At 28.7% G+C, this 20,820-nt stretch overlaps 1 protein-coding gene and 1 long non-coding RNA gene across 2 annotated transcripts in view; one reads left to right on the top strand and one right to left on the bottom strand.

Moving 5' to 3' along the window:
* The window catches only part of LOC142326293 (uncharacterized), a 170,519-nt gene that overhangs the window by 11,700 nt on the left and 137,999 nt on the right, over positions 1–20,820 (top strand). The gene's annotated exons all lie outside the window — the stretch shown is intronic.
* LOC142326292 (acylphosphatase-2) overlaps positions 1–20,820 on the bottom strand; it is a 39,293-nt gene that overhangs the window by 16,481 nt on the left and 1,992 nt on the right. Inside the window, exon 2 of the mRNA XM_075368661.1 lies at positions 877–1,003. Coding sequence (XP_075224776.1) covers positions 877–1,003 — 127 coding nt within the window. The remainder of the gene's footprint in view (positions 1–876; positions 1,004–20,820) is intronic.

Raw genomic sequence — 20,820 nt, 5'->3', positions numbered from 1 at the left:
TATAGCCAGCCCGTCATTTTAGAAACATTATATATATATATATATATATATTTTTTTTTTTTTTTTTTTTGACAAATTGCAACCTAGCAGCACAGAGTACAATTATATTTACAAAAATAAAATTCTTAGTTCACTTATTGCGGAATATTTTTTACTTTATGTTAAGCGCTTTCCCCGAAGTCTCCTCCGTTAGAACGTATACGTTATATATAGTTAAAATGCAGTATGTCATTTCATTTACTGATATAAAATGAATATTTTTACTGAAGTCATTCATTTTATAATAGTATCTGAAGTGGTAAACATATCCCTCGATATTTTTGTTTTTAATTATCTTTAAATCATACATTTACTTGATGTTATTAAGCAATAAGTAAACTTAGAATTTTAAAGGGATAAATATAATATACATATATTTAAATATGAATTATATATTTATTAATATTAATGTAATTTTAATTGAAGAAGGATACATTAAATAATGCTGTCACTTTAATTAAAAATGATTTTTTAGTTTTAAGTAGGTACTGTGTCAGTATTACAATTTTGTTGTGAAGTAACTTAGTAGTAGTTTTAAATTTTAGTAATAGTTTAAAATTTTGCAATACATTTTGAAAGATTTTGATTAATTAACAATTGTTTCTGCATTTCCACCAATAAATAATACCTTATTCAATAATTTTTTTCTGAATTTTAATTTTTAATTACAGCCTGTTATTTATTATTATACTGACCATACAGAAAAGAACTGTGCTTGTTCAGATATATTTTAAAAGAATATTAATATAAAATTCTCTCAATTTTTTTTTTTTGGTGATGTCTATTTATATTACACGTATATTTAAATTAAATTATATTTATGAATGCCATACTTACATTTCTTCCACTCGTTGTTTTGTTCCATTTAACTTGCCAACTATGGTTCCTTTTTTGCTATTTTTCACCCATCCTCCAAGACCCAGTTCATTTGCTCGATCTCGACAATATTTTGTAAAATAAACACCTGAAAATAAAAGTAAATGTTCGTTAATAATATTTAATTTAGCAGTTAAATTATAAATAAAAATAAGAACTTTGAAATAATGTCTATTTTCCGATATTTTGTTCCGGGTATTTTAATGATATAAATTCATAGAGAACCGGATTTTGAATAATTTGGAAAGTAGTAAAGTTTTAGCTAGTTTTATATTTAGGCTGTTTAGTCATACCAACAGAACTATTATTTTGTAGTAACTATACTCGGTTACATTAATGGAAAGTTAACACTGTTATTTAATATGTACTTCCCTGTAAAAAATTTATAAATCAATGTTCATCGTGTTTTTTACAACTGTGTATTTATATTTAATTTTCAAGTTCTTGCTATTAAAATAGATTATTCAGCTGCAAAAATATTTATTCATTTGATGTTTTACCTATTTAAATTAACCTTTTAAAATAAATTTTTAACATTTAATTTTTATAAACATTTTTACGTTTTGATTGAAACCTTATGTTATTGCATATCATCTGCTTACGTGTATCTGATTATCAGAATTAAATTTTTTTGTTAACATATTCATGGGGTATAATAAAAATTAAGCTGAGATAACGAAGAAAAGATGTTGTCAGTAGACTGTGACAAGGAAGAAATTGTTTCAAATTATTCTTATTTTGTATGAAAGTTAATTCTTTATGAACGAAGAACCAACTTGAATTCTATCACTCTTTAGAATAGCAATAATCTTGGTTGATTTTTATCGAATTTTAAGTAATGAAGGAAGAAAATTACAGAACCGGATAGCTAATAAGTCTACCTCTTCTGCCGACTGACAGTCTCATTTCATTGAAAATTAATGAAATTTCATTCATACAATCTTATTGATATTCCAATTTTTATTTCAGTTTACTTACGAAAGCCTTAAAAGTAGTGATAAAATTTATTACAAAATACACACTGATAAAATACGGTCAACCAATGAGATGTTGATAAAATTTGTTCAATTTTTTTATAGTAATTTGAGATAAATAATCCTAGCCAATCAAAAATCGATATCGATTTGCTCTCTCTAAAGTTCTATAATCTAATTACTTAATTCTTTAAACGCCACATTTATGAAATTAAATATAAACTATCTGTAAACAAATTATACATTACATGTATTAGTCTCCAATTGGTTATGACAAATTTTAAGGTATATAGAATTGCTTTTAACAAGTTTTTAATTTTTATAAATTTTTATGCTGTTTGTATTTTTTAAAGCGGATTTAATTTACATGTCTTTCAATAAGATTTGAGAAATTTCTGCTTAATTATCGTTGGATCTCAAAACTATTTTTATAATTACGTAATTATTGTTTAAGATTATTCTTTGGGCAATGAAAGAATCTAGATTTTTAAATCTTAATTTTTAATTGAGTTAAATCTCTTACAGAGAAAATGATTACTTTATTTGTTAAATTCTGGGTAAATATGGTAAAATATTAATTTATTTCTGGGGACTTTAAATAGACTTGAAAAAAGGGGAGGTTATCATACAATTCGAACATCTTCTATTTATTTTTTATTTGAATTTGAATACACATAAATAAATAATAAAACCGAATAATAATTAATTCTGAATGGTCTGATTTAGAAATCTTTTTAATTTATTTTTAAAGTTCCGCTGGTGGTGTACAGTAGTAAGATTGTTCTAGATAATTTAAACGGACATTTTTTGTGAAGAAAAAATTCCATGGTAGAAATTGGTATTTTTGAGCAAAATGTTGCAATTCCAATATTCAAAACCTTTTTGGTGATTTTGTAGAAACTTGATTTTTAGTAGAAATTGGATTTTCGAGCAGAATGGTACAATTCCAATATTCAAAACAACTTTCATGTGAATTTTTAAAAAAGATTGGTGGAAAATAAGTCATATTTCCGAATCCCAAGGTATCTTAACCACAAAGAAGTTTTTAAAATTCTTTTCCTTTTTTCAACCTTCTTTTTCATATGTTAGTATTTTATAGATCTACTTATATTTTAAATAAAACAAAAGCAAAAGTTTTAAAGTAAAATCAAATTTTTAAATAAACAAAACATATTGTCAAGAAAACAGTAAACAGTACGTTTTTAAAATATTTCTTTACATTTCAACTTTTGAAATAGGCCTTAAGCCAGGGTTAATAGAATAAATTTTTAAAACTAATTTCGATTATATTTATTTTTTCAATGTAACTTGTTATCCCTTGGTTCTCATGGTTATTATTTTTAAATAAATTTACGAGAAGTTTTTTTGGTTTGGGTTTTCTACGGACCATGTTAAAATAATTTCACTTTGGCATTGTGTTTTTTGGCTTTGATATTTTGCCAATATTTTTTCATTCTCTCACTTCATTCTCATTTTATTCTAAATGTGCCTCTTGGTTTTTCCTGGAAACTTTGTAGATTTTCTATTTTTGTGAGCTAATTTTTTTCTAAATATTTTTCTATCATATATTTCATTTTCCTTTACTTCTAGTTCTTTTAGTCCTTTTTCCATTTCTTTTAGGTTTGCTCTTAAGTTTTAGGAAGTAATTAAATATTTTCTCGGTTAGTCTGTATTCATTCATCTTTTTTGAATGTCTTAAGGAGTATAATCTCCTTTTACGTATAGGCTCTGCAATATTCTCAAATTTCTGATATAGCCTCCATTTGATCTTAGCATATTTCTGTTGTCTTAGCACCATGGGTCTAACAGTTTTCTTCCGTTTTGTAAATAATTTTTCCATTCTGATTTATTTGCTAGTGCATTTTTTCTGTGGCACATAAACATTAAGGTTTTACTGTGCCTAAATTTCGCGTTATATAATTCGATTTTTTTTTAATTGTAAATGATTCTTGCCAACTGGTATGTTAATTCCATTCTATTTGATTTGCTTTCCAGATTTAGCGTTTTATAATATTTATCCTCTGAATTTAAATTAAACAACTACTTTGATTTATCATACCTTTTTACTAAATTTCTCGGCTTATTTTTTTATACCTGTCATACATTCAGTTTTTCAAAGGATATTTGAAAACGTGTTTTTGTTATTTCGTTTAATGAATGTTTTTATTTATATTTTGGCTATCTTAAAATTTTATGTAGTTATGACAAATTCATTAGGAAAAGCAAAAAAAAAAAGATCTACTTCCAATTCATCTCTTTTACATGCCGGTCTACTTGTTTCTGCTTTGTTATATTTTGGTATTTTTCTCCATTCTTTGATGATCTAATCTTAAACATAATTGAAGAAAATTCTAGACAGATCATCCATCCCATTGTCTTATTCCAGTTCTTATTTTAAAAGGATAGCACAATTTTTATTATATTTCAATTTTAGTATGATTTGGTGTGTATCTTATAATTTTCTCTTTTTGTTTATTTTAAAGCATAAATAAATTATACGAGTAAAGTTGCTTGTTTATCGCCCACATTATTTTGTGATTTGTTCAACATTTCTAAAAACAAGTCACGAATACGTTTGGTTTGTTGAGGATAAGAGTGCATTCGATTATTTTATACGTGCTCATAAGTTGTTGCTGGTGATTACTGATTGGTGTTTGATGAGTATAAATCTTTCAATCCCAATAGTATTTTTATTGCTTTAAATTTAAGTTGTTTACGATTAAGGAAAACATTTATTCATGACCATTTTTAAGTAATATAATCTGAAACTAACTCGTAAAATCTTATCAGAATATCATTTTCCATCTAAATTAGAATGCCCTAATATTTAGCTTTTTACCAAAACTTTGTTTAAATAAATTTAATTTGACAGATGAAAATAAATCAAAATGATTTATTGTCATTTTCTTGAATCGTGTTTTTTAAGTGTATGTATATATATATTTATTTATTTATTAGCAGACTCGTCACGGCTTCGCCCCGTCTGTACGGGAAACTTGCGTTTCCCGTATAGGATCCCCATCAGGGGATGTTTAGAGCCGGTCAGGACTCGCTTCAGTTGCCCTTCCCGACTAGCCAGGGAAACCCCCTGTGTTCATTAAACTCATGCTTGTGAAAATAATAATAAATAAAAATTAAAGCCTGTTCAATTTATAAAAACTGTCAGTTTAATTCCTTCACAGCAACAGTTTGGTTAGTACATGTTTTAACTAAGAATATGGGTTTCAAAACAATCGGCCTCCATCTTAAAAAATATCAGTTGTAACTGGATACCCGTATTTCGTACGGGTAAAAATTAATTTTGTCCGGTTCTTATCGTTACTCTGCAAACACAAACACTACTAGGAAGTGACCGTACTTCGTTTCAAATTTTTTAAAAATTACTTTTATTATATGTGTTTTAGTCAAGTAACCGAAGGCAGATGCAGCCAGTCGCGTCGTACATAACAGAATGAGTGACTGTTGGTTGAGCTGCTGCGCTGTATACTGTCAAATCCCTTAAAAAATCGAAATTCAGAAAACCCGAAAATGGGTTTTAGATATTTATTTGAAGAGTATTTGCAATCCGCAATCTAGTGAGTATCTCGTTAAGTATAGTCGGAAATGGGAAAATTTTGCAAACACTGTTCAAACTTTTTACCTTTCTTTTCATCTCTTTCAAGGTTTGAATTTCCATAAATCTAGTAATTGGTCTCCAAGATATTTATATGAAAATTACACGCACCACAATTCAAATTGATATCTACAATTGTTACAAAGAAATTAAAAAATAAAATAAAACGGAATTTCAAAAAAAATTCAAAATCCTTTTTAACCCTTTAAACTCGGAATTTCAAAAATCTAGAATTATTTTTAGATATTCACATGAAGACTACACCCATTAAAACTTAAACTTTATTAACGAGAAGTTAAAGAAATAGTAAATTTCTTTGTTACTCCATTATAACCTTTTAAACTTAGAATTTCAAAAAATTCTTTCTTCGTGTACACTTAAACTGTAACAAAAATTGATGAAGAAATTTTCATCAATTTATCTTCAGTAGTTTTTACTTGGCGTTGATGAATCAATCAATCAGTCGGTCAGTCAGGACATGTACTTTTATATACATATGTGTAATTTTTTATATTTATCTTTTTATTGAACATGTGCAATCTTAAATACGCAATAAACATTTGATTTATTTTATGAGTATTATAAATTAAAATCGTCAGCTATTAACTGAACTAAAAAAAAAATAACTTTTATCTCATTCCTCTCGAAACTGGAGAGGATCCACTTGATTACCGGGTAGACAGGTTGGCCAATTTAATAATTTTTTTAAGTGGTGCCTTTTTGATAGGAATAATTGAAATTATAATTCTACATATTAGTTGTAATCAACATAATTTAAATAAATTTCTATACAAAATTGCCTTAATAAATTACTGAGCGATAAAATCGCAAAATATGAAATTAAGTGAACCTTACAGATTCAATTTTAATTATTTTTTCAAGAAAAGAATTACCATGGAAGTCAGTCTGTAATCTCAGTTTACATTTTACGATTAATTATTTGAAAATAAAAAAAGAACGAGCTATTTAACCAGTTCCCAATGAAAAGTCTAATAAGACTATCCCGGACGAACATTCTTTTATTTTTATTACTGTTAATTATTAATTCATTTGTAATAAAGCTACTATCTCTAACTTTTACTGAAATTAATAAGCTGAGTTAATATAATTTATCACGTGATTTGGCGGTTTTGGTGGTACATTTAAATTTTTTAGATTATTAAAAAGTTAGTTTTTCCGCTAGTTTGGAGGTCTTACACTTGATTTACCAAAGTTATTTATAACAATTTTATGCTACTTTAGTAAATCTTACATTAGTGCGTTCGAGACACCTTGATAGCTTATACCGTTATTGCGTATTGATTAAAATTATTTCGGCCGATTGCGACAATTCATGCATTTTTGTGTAATTCATGCATTATGCTCTAACGATGCATAATCCGAATCCAAAATCAAAATGCGAGACAAAAACTGTTCACAAACATACACACATACATATTAAATTCAATAACGAACTGTTCGTTGAAAATGGGCTGTTTCGTGTCTGTTAATTTCAATTACGTTGGCTTACATGAAAAATTCTAGGTTTTATATTTACGAATGTGCTTTGAAAAAAATAGTTTATTCCTAAAAGAATTTTAATCAGAGCAATATACAGCGTTTTGGCCTACCAGAAAATATCTTATTATGTATCATTTTAACATTTTAATAAATTTCTAAAGCTTTTCTAAAAAAATTTCAGATCAGTCCTCTGTTTTACGAGATAAATTTTAAAATAATCCTAATCAGATAAATCTGAATTTTTTTCATATTCGTTTAATTATACTAATAAATATTTAATCAATGTTTTTCAATTAGTACCTTCGAAGTTAGTTTATTTTGACTAATTTCATTTTATTTAATCTTAATATATCTTCTTTGCTTTTATTTTATATATTTATACTATTTTTATATATTAAAATGGATTGTAACGCACCACTTTTTTATTAAGTAATTTTTTTGTTTTGTTATACGGCTTTGATCAAGTTATTCGCATGGTTTTCCTTGATTCTTCCGGGTAAATGATGAAGTTTCCATGTTACCTGTAGAATAACATACCTTAAATTTCTGATATGTTCTATTATATGATGTACAATTATTTTTTGATGTGAATAAAGTATTTATTTAATTTAAATGTAAAACCGTTCATTTCATTTCTAGGAAATAGTTATAATTGAATTTTTCATTTTATTTGTACTTTTTGTTGATAATAATCTGGCATTAACTGGTCTGGCTTTGTTTTAACAATGTTTCTGTTTGTTAAATTTTTACTACGTACTGTTGTATTAAATTTTATTTAAATGCCAGATGTTAACGCCAAATTTAATCCTATTAATTATGATCTTACAGTACGAACAAAAATTTTTATATTACATGTTTACAATCTCAAATATTTTTACATATTTCTTAACATTAAAAAAATTAAAACTTTTTATATAGAATAATATTTTTTTATTTTGTAAACAGTTTGGTTTCTCATTTTTTTTCTTTTTGGAATGGGTATTTTTAAATGTTAAGTTTTTGGCTAAGTAATTAACAATAGCCTATCTTTCTATCTTGCTTATTTTCAAAGTGACATATGTAGGTCTTTTTTGGCATATGATCAAATGATATTGTAATCTTTCTTTCACAACATTACTGTTGCCCGCATCTTTTACTTTTAAATTTTGTCTAATGGAAATAAAATTGTTTTTTCTTGTTGATATTTTGTTTTTATTAAAAATATTGATTTGATGTAGTTTATCTATTTTATGTATTTTTGCTTTTTTGCGGTAGTAATTGAATTGTTTTTATCAAAGTTAAAATAATTTAGTTAAGTAAAGGTTAAATTATAATTTCGTAGTGAATATACAAATTTTGATCTTGCTTTATTCAGATCATTTTTCAGTAGTTATGAGCTAAAATTTTGTTTCTATACTGAAGTTTTTTTTTTTATTTTTATCTTAGGGTTATGATCTTATATATTCTGTTTATTTTTGTAAATTTGTTGTTTTTTACTTACCAATACTTTCGTATAGTGAACATGTCAAAAATAAAATATCGGAATTTTTTGAAAATCTTTATGCTTTTAGCGTTCAACTACTTCATCTAGACCAAAAAAACGTATGTGGGTATGTACGCACGTGCGTATGTGTGTATGTATGCGCGTGAACGTATGTGTGTCGTACTGCTTTTGATCTTATATTTCAGGACTGACAGAATCGATTTCCCTCAAATTTTGCTCAAATATTTCTTTAAAACTTAAAAATATTTTTAAATCTTTTTTTAAAGTTTATACTTTACATATAGATTTATCTAGAAATGTCTACAATATTTTTAAATTACAGACCCTGGACCTAAAATGCTGAAAAGTTTTATTGAAAATTTTCTTTTTCTTATTAAGCCTCTATTGAAGGGGTGTTAGATTTAGAGAAAAATTTATTTAAGCAAATTTGTTAAGCATAACCTGTAAATAAATATCTTTAGAAAAACTTTTCTTAAAATTTATTTCCCAGCTTTAAAAAAATATGTATCCTTTTTTTTGGCTAAACTCTTTTAATTTTCACTATTAAAACAAAAAAAAAATTGTATTTTTTTTCATCACTTAAAGGTTTAATAAATTAAAGTAGCTTTTGCATTTGTATTTAATTGTAGACCTAAAATGAGAAGCAATTTTTTTCATTAGTTTCATAAAAATTATACATAATTTTTTCAATATTTTGAAATAGTTCTCTTTTAAATCATTTTTTTTAGAGATTACTTATTTATAAATAAAGTTTTCCTAAATTTTCCCCACAGAGTAAGGAAGCCTGCTTTGACCGGAATAATCTTTGGTTATCATTACAACCAAAAATGTACAATGTACCGCTGAAAATAAATATTTGATGTTTTTTGGTAAGTTAATTAATATTGAACTAAGTAAAGTCCCAGTAATACAGAAAAAAGACATTGAAAACCTCGCCACGTTTATTGTAACCGTAAAAACATTTGCTGTTTGATCAAAATGTTAATTCGTTATTATTTAAAGAAAACTCTACACAGGCTCACTTATTTTGTAAAATAATCGAAATAACTATCATTCTCTTTTTAATTAAATATTTTGAATAGCCTGCCGTGTAATTACTGATTTTTAGGCTTAAATAATTTTTTAACGGCTGTTTATTTTTAGATGAGTTTGTATAACTATACTAACTACTAAAGCTCAAAGTTTTCTTTTTATATCTTCCATATTTAACTATTTTTTTTTCTAGTGTATCTAAAATTAATTTTTTTCTACATATTTCATTTTCTAATTTTATAGTATCTATTTAATTCTTGTGTAAAGAATACAACATTCTTGTGTACATATTTATAATACTGTATATTCTGCAGATTTGAATACGCACAGGAGATTTTTATTTTACTCTTTATGCAAGAATGTTACCTCTACCCTCGAATTAATTGATCCATATTTTGAACAAATAGTGTTATACTACAGGAACGCCTTTTATGTTTGTTTCAAAACATTTTCATAAAATCTTTTTTGATACTGGTGACAAGACAAAAAATTTGAATAATATATGTAATTAGATTTCTGTGCAATTAGTTGAGTCAATAGAGATTTTAACCCTCGAAAAAATTTATTATTGAGAATAAATTATTGGAATGGGTTTGGAAAAATATATAGAATAAAAGTGTGCCCAAGCGAAAATGAACGATTAACTATTTAATTTGTTAATTAAAAAATTAAATAGATTTGTAACTATTTACAAAAAAAAAAAAAAAAAAAAAAAAAAAAATAGCGATAGCGGCTTAATTTTTATTGCATGTAAAACAAAAAAAAAAAAATAATGCAGAGCTGGGGAACTTACGCATAAAAAATCTCTCGTGTAGTTTTTTCTACGAGCAAAACTAAAGACGCTAGCGAATTTTACAATAAGCACCAAAATCGCGCTATAGCTACCACACATAGGTAGCGTAACTCGAGGACGAATAAACTTCCATAACTCTGTTCCTGTTAGAGATAATTAAAAAAATCAAAAAGGCACGGACTCATAAGACTATAGCATAAGGCTATAAATTAGACAAATTTTCGAAGTACTTTTAATTTCTGGTTGCCCGTTAATCCGAATCTTCTGTGAAAATTTGCAAGTTGTTGATAAAACGCCTATAACAATAAAAGCATTCTGTTCTTGAGCATTTACTTCCTATTCATTTCATAAGAGATATCTCTTATCTTTATTTATTTATCAACATTTGAAAACTGCAGTAGTATTTAAGAGTAGAGAAGGATGTTGAGACTCTAATTTTAAATATTTTTACCCGAGAAGTTCTTGTCGAGGGCTTTGCAACAGGAAATAGTGGCGTAAACGTCAGATTTAATACTGCCTGTACCGTATTTTTTTTACTTGATTGAGATAAGAGTAGCGAATAGCGTATTAAAATGAGACTATGCCCCTGTGACGCGTTCAAGCAGACACGTAGACGTTATTAGGAATGAACCAGATTAAACCGTTCATAGACTGCATTATTAATTTAATTATATTTTTATAATATAAGATTTTGAAAATAAATTGTTTTTTGAATTAAAAATAAACTCCCTTTTAGTAAAACGCCATACCAGAGGTCTGATCCTCACGCGTTGTGATTTAAAAAGAATATCTCTTTAAAAGTTCTATTCTATTTAAAAAACTTTATTCAGTGTTCATCGACCGCGTCGATACACCAAGATTTCACAACTTTGTTTGACTGGTCGACGATGTTCTTAAAAAGTGAAATTGAGGTTGTGAAAAGAAGCTTCAACTTCTTCAAAGGACAAAGCTTTTCCTTTAAGTAAGTAAAGGCTATACGGACCTCCTCTTGAATTCGTATCAATATTAGGTGTTGCAATATTTCTATTGCAATATTAGGTGTTGTGATGAAAGGGAGGTTAGATAGTATTACTGACGATAGAGGCGTCTGCTGTTGCTGCACCGAGTCGATGATTTGATGATGAAGGTGCTACTGTGACAAAGAGTAGATAAGTGGACCGTTTGCGGTGTCAACATTGATGGTGGTGTATGGGTAATGGTGAAGTGGAAGCAAGCTGTAACGTTACGGTACCGGGTACCGACACAGCTGCCGTAATGTTTGTGGTGTGCACGATGGTGGAGGAGGTGCTGAAGTTGCTACTTCGATTTCCTCTCCTCTGCGGTGTCGATAAAGATGATGGATCAATAAAGTCTACCGTTAAGTGTAGTTTCCTTGATATTCCTATTTCTTTTGATCATCCAATTAGAACTATAACTTTACAGCTAGAGCCTTCTTCCGACTGTCGATAATATTGAGTTTTTCTATCTTATAACTTCTTTCCAGATATCACATCCGTCCAATAAGGAATGAAAAAATGGTAGCAAATTTCCACCTGATTGCTTTTCTGTCAAGGTTTAAAAGTTTTTTTTTTTTTAATAGTTTCGCATTACATCCTTCTGATTGATTGTTTGTTCTTATCTTAGTCATCTACCTGGCTATGATTTCAGATACAAATCAACTCGGACTTGTAATTTTTTCTTGAATTATTTTTCGATAACCTTTATCTGCATTTACCAATAATTTTTAGCTTTAATCAGGTTTGATATTGCTCAAATTGTTAAATATTTCCTTGTTTTTATTTTTTTATTTGATTGTGGTTGAGTATTTTTTGTTATTTATGGATGTTTTAAACCCCCATCTTGATCTTTATTTTTTATCTTCATTTATGCCTTAATTTTTACCAATTTCTTTTGGAAATCCCATTTACAAAATCGTTCTTTGTTGTTTTTAAAAATGTCTTCTGTGTAGTTTCTAGAAAAAATCATTATTGTGTTTGTTTAAATCGTTGTACGCTATTCATTTGTTTGTGTTGTTTGAGCAACCTTCTGGCTGTTGGCCCATAAAATAAACTTATTATTTCAAAGCTGTTATTTATAGAATTTTTAGTTAAGTATCATTAGAATGATCCAGTTGATAACTCAATAATGATTTATTGAGTTAATTATCAGATCTTATTGATATTAAATAACCTACATTTATTTTTTCTAGACAGTATATACCATCATTTTTATCGTAAATAAATAGAAAATATACGTCTGTTTATCAGTAATTTGTTAAAAAACCAAGTGATTAAAGAAAGCGATTAAAAGTTTACAGTTTGTTTGATGACGTGAAAAGGGAAAAGATCTGAAAGTCTTTTACCAAAAAAAGGACAAGTTTACAATAATTAATTTCACTGATTTTATCAGGAGAACACCAAATCGAGAACAGAAGAACTGCCAGAAAGTGTTTAGAGTACTTTTACGAACTTTACAAAGAAAATGTAAGAAAATATTAAACAGGCTCATTGCCGAGTTATTTATAAAATTTTGTTTAGAATTTTTTTCTTTTTACTTCTTTGTACGACGGAAGTATTGTGATCGTGATAAATTTCGGTTTTCAAATTTCAACGGAAATATCCATTTTGATCTCGCATAATTCAAAAACGATTAGTCGTGGAATGTTGAAATTTTGGATTTAGTACTGTTCTAACATCTAGGTGTGCTTCTCCCCTTTTGATTGCAATCGACTGAACCAAAATTGCCCAAATAAGCCGAAATCCAAAAAGATTTGAATTTTGGACTTTTTCTTAACTGCATTAGAGTAAGCCATCATCGAGAGCTTTTCAACGATGTATCGCAAGTGGTACATATTTTCATTGGTTCCAGAGTTATAGCCAAATAAAATTTTAATTAATGAAATATTTGGTTCTTGCAAGGGGAAGGCACATCGGTCGAATCACACTTCATTTTATTTTATTTTTTTAACTTTTTTTAAATTGATAATTATTAACCTCTGATTGTAAAAAAAAAATCTTTACGATAAATAATAATTTATAATAACAATAAAAAAAGAAAAAAATATCAGAAGTTGTTAATAAAATAATATTTTATGTAATTTCCATTTAAAACAAATGTGTATATGTAATTTAACGAAGTTATGTGGTGTCCACATCAGATCTTTTCCTTTTGTGTAGTAAATAATTTGTGTAATAATAATTTTGAACAACTGAAGTAATTAAACTACTTTTATTCGTATACAATCGACTGCACCCATTAAAATTATGTGTTTTTATGTGGGATAAACTAGGTTAGATTAATTTGGCAGTTTTTTTTGTATGTAAATACAACGTTAAACGATGTTTCGATATTTAGTATTAAATGTTTACGCGGAATAATAAAGATTTGTTCTAACAGAATAGCTGATGCGTTTAAGGTAGAAATAATTTCCATTATTGTTTATTAGGTTGTTTAATTTAATATAATTTATATTTAATTTATCGATAACTTTTAATAGTCATTGTGATTGATTAAACAAAGAAATTGTTGTTATTCTCTTCCAAGAATATCTAATAACTGTTTTTTACCAATAAGTGTGTGAATTAATATTGCACAATAAAAGTAATCAGCACGCAAAACACAATTATAAAAAGGTTAGTAGTGTGTCAGTAATAATGATTATTCTTAGTCACATGTTTTATCATAAGCCGAAAGGTTTAGTAAACAAATTATTAGACAAATGAAAACCAAATTAGTTATCGTAGATCATCTGAAAAAAAAGTTTAGGTCAACATTGTGTAGTTATCTTATCATTCCAATTTTACGTGTTTAAATATAAACTCGTGACGTAATGAGTTATGACCTCACACATTATATAATGAGTTTATTTCAATAATAATATCTACGGGAAAAGTCTAAAATCAAATCATAAAACCGTTTCATCGGTTTATAAAGTGACATACTGGAGCTTATCTTTGAGAATCTCACAATAAGTAACAGTTATACTGGTTGCTTTAAGATTATATTTCTTAATTATTGTTTTTAAGATTAATCTTTTTTTTATCTAATGCTGGCTTAATGTGTGTAATGAATGGACTGTAGAATACAAATCTTTATGAACTAAAACTGTAAGAACTGAAAAAATACTTAAGGCATTTCAATCGCATTGTTCAGAGGATGATTTTTATTTTCCTGGTGTAGCTATACTCTACAAGGGAAAAGTAAGCTAATCGAATCCAGTTTTGCATGTCGGAGATTTTGAAATCTATAAAAAAAATCGTTAATTTTCTTACAAAGAAAATCAACGAGAGGTGGGGTAATTACCATATACGTAAGTTGAAAGTATGCCCAAGCGAATTCACGAAGTTATTAAACGTAAACCATTATTAATCATTTTTCTCCTAAGTAAACATAATACACAAGTGACCCTACACAACTCTATCGGTTTCCATTCTCTTTCTATTTTCGTTTCTATTCAGATAATTTTTTTTCTTATTATTTATTAATCCAATACATAATGGGATACATATTATTATTATTGATTACTTGTACTACAATAACATCTTGTTAATAATTGTTATGATGGCAGCGAGTGTTTTTAATTGTTCTTTCTACTACAAAAGAATAAAAAATATTCTTTCATGCAATAGCCGAGTGCAGCCTGTCTGCTGCACTCAGCTCCGTGCAGATCACACAACTCCTTTCGGATGCACTCGGGTCCTGATGATGCAGCGGCTTCGGCTTACACTTTGTATAAGCCGGCTGCGCACATTCCGCACATTCAGGCAGATCAAGATGAACGGAGATAAATCCGTAGCCGTGATCTTTGCGCCTCCCGGGGAACGGAAAAAGACCCGCTCGGTTGGAAATCTCTGGCGATCTTATTGAATACAACAAGTCGGTGAAGTATCTGGGAGTGATTATCGATGACCGGCTGACCTTCCGGGAGCACATTCTTAGTATGGCCGAGAGGATTAAGAAAGCTCGAGCCGCTCTCCATCCGCTAATGAACCACACAGGCCAACACCAAATCTAATAAAGATTCCTCTTTTTAGAATATGTGTACTACCGATCATGGTCTACGCCTTCCCGGTCTGGGGAGGACTGGCGAGTTCATACAACCTGAAGAAGCTGGAAGACGTCCAGAACATCGTTCTGAGGACGATATTCGGAGCCTCGTGGTTCTGCATAGAGATGCCAGAATACAGTCTGCGAGGTGGGACTAGAGAAGCCGAGGCGGTTCTTCAATTCAACAGCTTCGTGTGAGTTCCAGCACATCCGAGACATATGCTGGGAGAACCCGCAGTCACAAGAGGTCAGGAAACGGCCTCACGCAGTCTTGGACGAGCCACCATGAAATACAAAACTCTCAAGGACAGCAAAGAATAGCGTGTTTGGCCAAATCCCTCAAAATCCAACGCGGTCCATGTAATATGTGCCGATGACCGACAAATACCTCCAGAAAAATCTCACTTAATAAGGGAAAACATCACACCAAATTCCTTATCCTCCATCCCAATCCCATTTTCCCACAGACTGGGATAGCTCTGGAGCGCAACGTCCTAGAACTGCCCAATCAAAACACATTTTCTTTAATAATAAATGTAATGAAGTACAGGCCCCAAAATCGCCTACGGCGCTCTCTCCTCTCGAGAGGACGACCCCTTAAATAAAAGATTTTAGCCCATTCTGGGCGGAAAGGGAGAGCATCACGGAAGATAAGCTCATTAGCACATCGTTTCAACGGGCCCCTACCGTTAAAAACCTCCATTGGATCGGAACGCAGTCCAAATTTCACCAAATGAATCAAACGCCACTTTCTTTTTATAACCCGTCAGCTCATTAGAATCATCCAACAGCAAAGGACGCAAGTCCGTATACTGCGATTAGTAGGAGGGTATTGCACCCTCCGACATCCTTGCGTTCCGTTCCGTTTCATTTAGGCAGTCTTCTTCCAGCCTTCTTCTATCAATGTTTATGGACTCAACGTAAAAAAAATATTATAAAAATTCTTTAACAATGTATCATTTATGGAATCATTAAAAGCATTTATGTATACTTATACCAATGTACTACTCCAAGGCGATATTATCTGACGTATTTTGGTCCTCCAGCCGCGGATATCTTCGGAAAGATTTGAAAAGTCAACATTTGGTTTTCCAGAACCGTGGTTATAATTTTTCAATAATCTTCAATAACAACAAACTTTATACTACCAGAGATCGCAACAGATACAACAACATTAATTATCGTAATATATTTCAATTTATTTCATTTAAGAGAATTAGTAAAGAGAATTAGTAGATACTTTGTCCAATTTCATTAACAAAATGTCCTCACATGTAAACTCATTTTAAGCAGTGCAACTTCCTGTTAATACATATGGATTTTTTAAACTTCTAAACATTTTATAAGCATTTATAATTTAATTTAAATATTTATAATTCACATTATACATTACTTCATGTGTATTATATTATATTATTTATTAACTACATTACATAATTATAGATTACAAATCAAGCATTATTATCATTTCATATTTTTACTGTAACATTTCATTTTAATACTATAAAAAAAAAATCATCATTTTTTTTTGGCGGGCAGCTACCCGTCACGGTTTTGCCGCGTAATATGGTTACTTGCGTTTCCTTTCGCGTTCAGTTTTTTTTAGTTTTATGTTTTTTAGTCAAGTAACCGCTGGCAGATACAGGCAGTCACGTTGAACATACAGTAACAATGACAGTGGCTGTATTGGTTGAGCCGCCGTGTCGTACACCGTCGCACCCATTAAAAAAAAAACATATCCAAAAAAACCGAAAATGGTTTTTAGATATTTATCTGAAGAGTATTTATAAACCCAGATCTACTGAATATCTCGTTAAGTATAGTCAGAAATGGGGAAAATTTGCAGTCATTGTTGAAATCTTTTTTACCTTTTTTCACCCCCTTTCAAAATCAGATTTCAAAAAATCTAGAAATTGGTTTTTAAATACTCACATTAATATTTAACATACCAAAAATCAAGTTGATATCTTCATTTGTTACCGAAAAATTAGAAGAAATAGCCAGGTTTCAGAAAAATTCAAAATTCATTTTAACCCCTTAAACTCGGAATTTCAAAAATTAACAAATTAGTTTAGTCTAGTGATTTATTTTGTGTGTAACATACATCCATACATACACAAAAATCAAGGTGATATTTTCATTTGCTACTGATAAATTAAAAAAAATAGTAAATGTCATTCATTCTTAACTCCATTTTAACCCTTTAAACTCGGAATTTCAAAAAGGAATTTCAAAAGGGCTAATGTAGACTAAATTTCGCTTCAACTTATCATCAATTTCATTTTCTTGTCAATTTTTTCTTTATCATGTATTTTCATTATCTGTTATAATCCAATCCGTAAAAATATATTTGTTTAAATAATAATGGTACTATAAATATGAAAATTACATAAAAAATCAGTTCAAAAAGTTATCCAAGCTCTGCCATGTTGGTCGTACTAGTTATAAGAAATATTTGTATATTCGTTCGTATATTTTTATATTTCCTTTATTTATCTTTTTGAATATTTTGTCCATCATTTTTTTTATTCAACAAATTTTCACAAATACTCTTATATCAAATATTATTTGCTAGTATGTCGAGTTTTACGATAATGATCAGGGTATATTGCTAGAAAGGAGGATGTTCGCTAGACTAGTTTCTAAAATACTTTGTATGGAAAAGGGGTCGACCCAAAGATAGTTACGTCAACGGTAGCTGGTAGAACTGATATATGACAACTTAGTTGAAGAAAAAATAAATGAACTTAAGTTGCTGCATCCACTACGAATTGATGATGTACAGCTACAAATAATAATAGATCGTATGAAATATATTTTTTAGTGTTTTTAATGGATTAATATGTATTTTATCATGGGAAATTCAGTGATATACGGTGATTTAGTGATATACCTTAAAATAAGTTGTTTCTTGAAGAAAGATTATAAGTTAGGCAAGCAGAGGAAGAAAGAGAGTGTGAGAGAGAAAGAGCGAGAGAGAATTACTGAATAAATTTCATAATGTAAATAAAAAATATGTTTTAATAAGAATTTAAGTCGCCAAGTTAAACATTTTATTTTATTTTTGAATTGCGAGCTTAACAATTCTGCTTATAGCTGAGCGGCAGTTTTATCTCTTGTAATCTAAAAAACGGGCTGGCTGTGTTCTTTATCTCTGAACCATAATAGCTTAAACGTCTTTTTTAATACTATTTATTATTATTGTAGTTTTTTTTTAATAACAATGTATGCAATTATTATTTGAGTATTGGAAAATGAAGTTATTGATTTCAACTGTTGTGATTCAGTTTTATTAAAGTACCCGTTTTTTAAGATATTTGTGCCAAAAAATTCGCAGTTTAATATTAGTATTACAGTTTTTAGATTTATATTATGATGCAGTTTTTATTATTTTAATTGTTATTCTTTTAATAAACAATAAAATAATTATTAACGGTTAGATATTTATCAGAATTCCTGGTTTCTGTTGTTTTGGAGTTAATTAAAATTCATAAGCAGTTAGCTAAAGAAAAGAATTATTTGCTCGTCAGATGATTATAGTATTACGAAATTGTATAATTATTTCTGTTTGTCGTTAGAAATCATAGCGTAAGATGATTTATAGATAGTTTCATGGGTCTTTATTCACTCGAAGAATTACCGATAAAGATTAAAAAAAAAGTAATTGCATTAATGAATCGATGACTTTCTTAAAAAAAAAAAATTATTTAATTTTAATAGATCAAAATAATACTTTTTATAAATTAATATATTAAAATCGATTTATAAGTAAATTTTTTGCCCTTATAATAGATTTTAGAGGTCGAGTTAGATTCAGGAGCTTTTAGGTAGAGTATAGGTTAAATACTGTTAAATTTTTTATTAGAAAGAGAAAAGACAAATTTACAAACTGAGGTTGATAAAAAATCCTTTTAATTATGCTTTTACTTTTCAGTTTTTTGAGTTGAAAGTTTAAGAAAGGGGGAAAACTTTCTAGGGCTCAGAAAAATTTCTTTCTTTTTTTTGGATAAAAAGCCATATGATTTAACGCAAAGTTTTCGTTCTCAAAGTGGGCGATAACTCCTCCATGTGGACACTGGAGGCCTTAAGGGGGGGGGAAGGCAATGGCTGATTAAAAAATAAAGAAAAAATTACGTTTTCCTAATATTTCAAACTAAAATTAAATACTTACTACACTGGTACAAAAAAATTGGACACCACCTACATTTTATGATAAAAAATTATTGTATTCAAATTACTTTAACTTTGCAACCAAGAGAGGATGAATAAAAAAAAGTTAAAGCTTGAATACTCTACTTTTTGACATATACCTCTGCTTTCAAAAATCATAAAAGTAAAAAAAAAAAAATTAGTGAGAAATTGCTTTCATTTAAAATGTAAATTTCAATTCAGAAATAAGATATGCTACGTTTAAAAACAACTACTGTTTTTAAGAGCGCATCTTAAAAAACAGCAATTGAAATTTTTTTAACAGATGGTAAGTTTAAAAATTTTGGGGGCGCTAGAAAATCTTTGATTCTCAATGTAGGCGGTGGGCGAAAAAGTTTGAGAATTAATGATTTAACTTGTAACAGAGGAAGTCAATTAATTAGTCTCTCTTGCCTGCCATTCTCCCATAAATTGAATTTCAGTTCGACTTATGAATCTTTTCTTTTTATTTAGATTTAAAGATTTAATAAAGAAAAAAAATATATCTAAAGTATCTAGAAGGAACTAAAAAAGGAATTCTTTTCTTACAATAGCGGGTCAGCTTAACAATTTGTTCTTTGTAATACAGACAATGGCACCTCCAAAAACTCCTGTTGGAACAGAAGGATAAAAAAAACATAAGAAAAATTAAAAGAGCTTAAAGAAAACGTAAGGGCGTGAACAATGAAAATTATTACGCTTCAACAATCAAAAGGACTGGTCGGGTACTGGTTCTGTAGGCCAGGAGGTTTTGCAGGCCTAGTTCAGCGCAGGTGTAATAACGACTGAAGAGTGCGTCACGAATGTCCCATTTTGGGCAGTGTTTGAAAACAATAAGCCGTTCGATGAGTTATTTGTAATTAGGAGTGACAGTATTCTATTCATTCATAAAGTGTAGAGTAGTTCTTTCGTAAACAGTAAAAGTAGTAATAATATTTGAAGAAAGTGAATTATATGAATTTTAGATTTTTCTATTGTTATTTTACTGTTAATGCGGTGTTAGTTTCTATCATTCATTGTAACGTTTTTGGTAAATTGGATTGTATTTTGGTATTTTATAATTTGTCATTTAATCTATTTTGTCTTTTTCATTTGAATGTTATATATTTACTATTATTTTTTTTATATATTTTAGAATAAATTGTATTATAAGAGATTCTTACGTGTCTTAGTTTCTCAATAGCCTTGTCAAACCGCGAATACGCGACAAAATGTAATCTAGGTTTATTTGTTAAACGCATAGGTTTAAAGAAGTACGGCAACCCTTACATAATCTTTCAACCATTAAACATAGAAA

Source organism: Lycorma delicatula, chromosome 6 (genome assembly GCF_047948215.1).
Source record: "Lycorma delicatula isolate Av1 chromosome 6, ASM4794821v1, whole genome shotgun sequence".
Classification (NCBI taxonomy): domain Eukaryota; kingdom Metazoa; phylum Arthropoda; class Insecta; order Hemiptera; family Fulgoridae; genus Lycorma; species Lycorma delicatula.
Note: the sequence above shows the minus strand (reverse complement) of the source record. Positions and strands in the feature narration are given on the sequence as shown.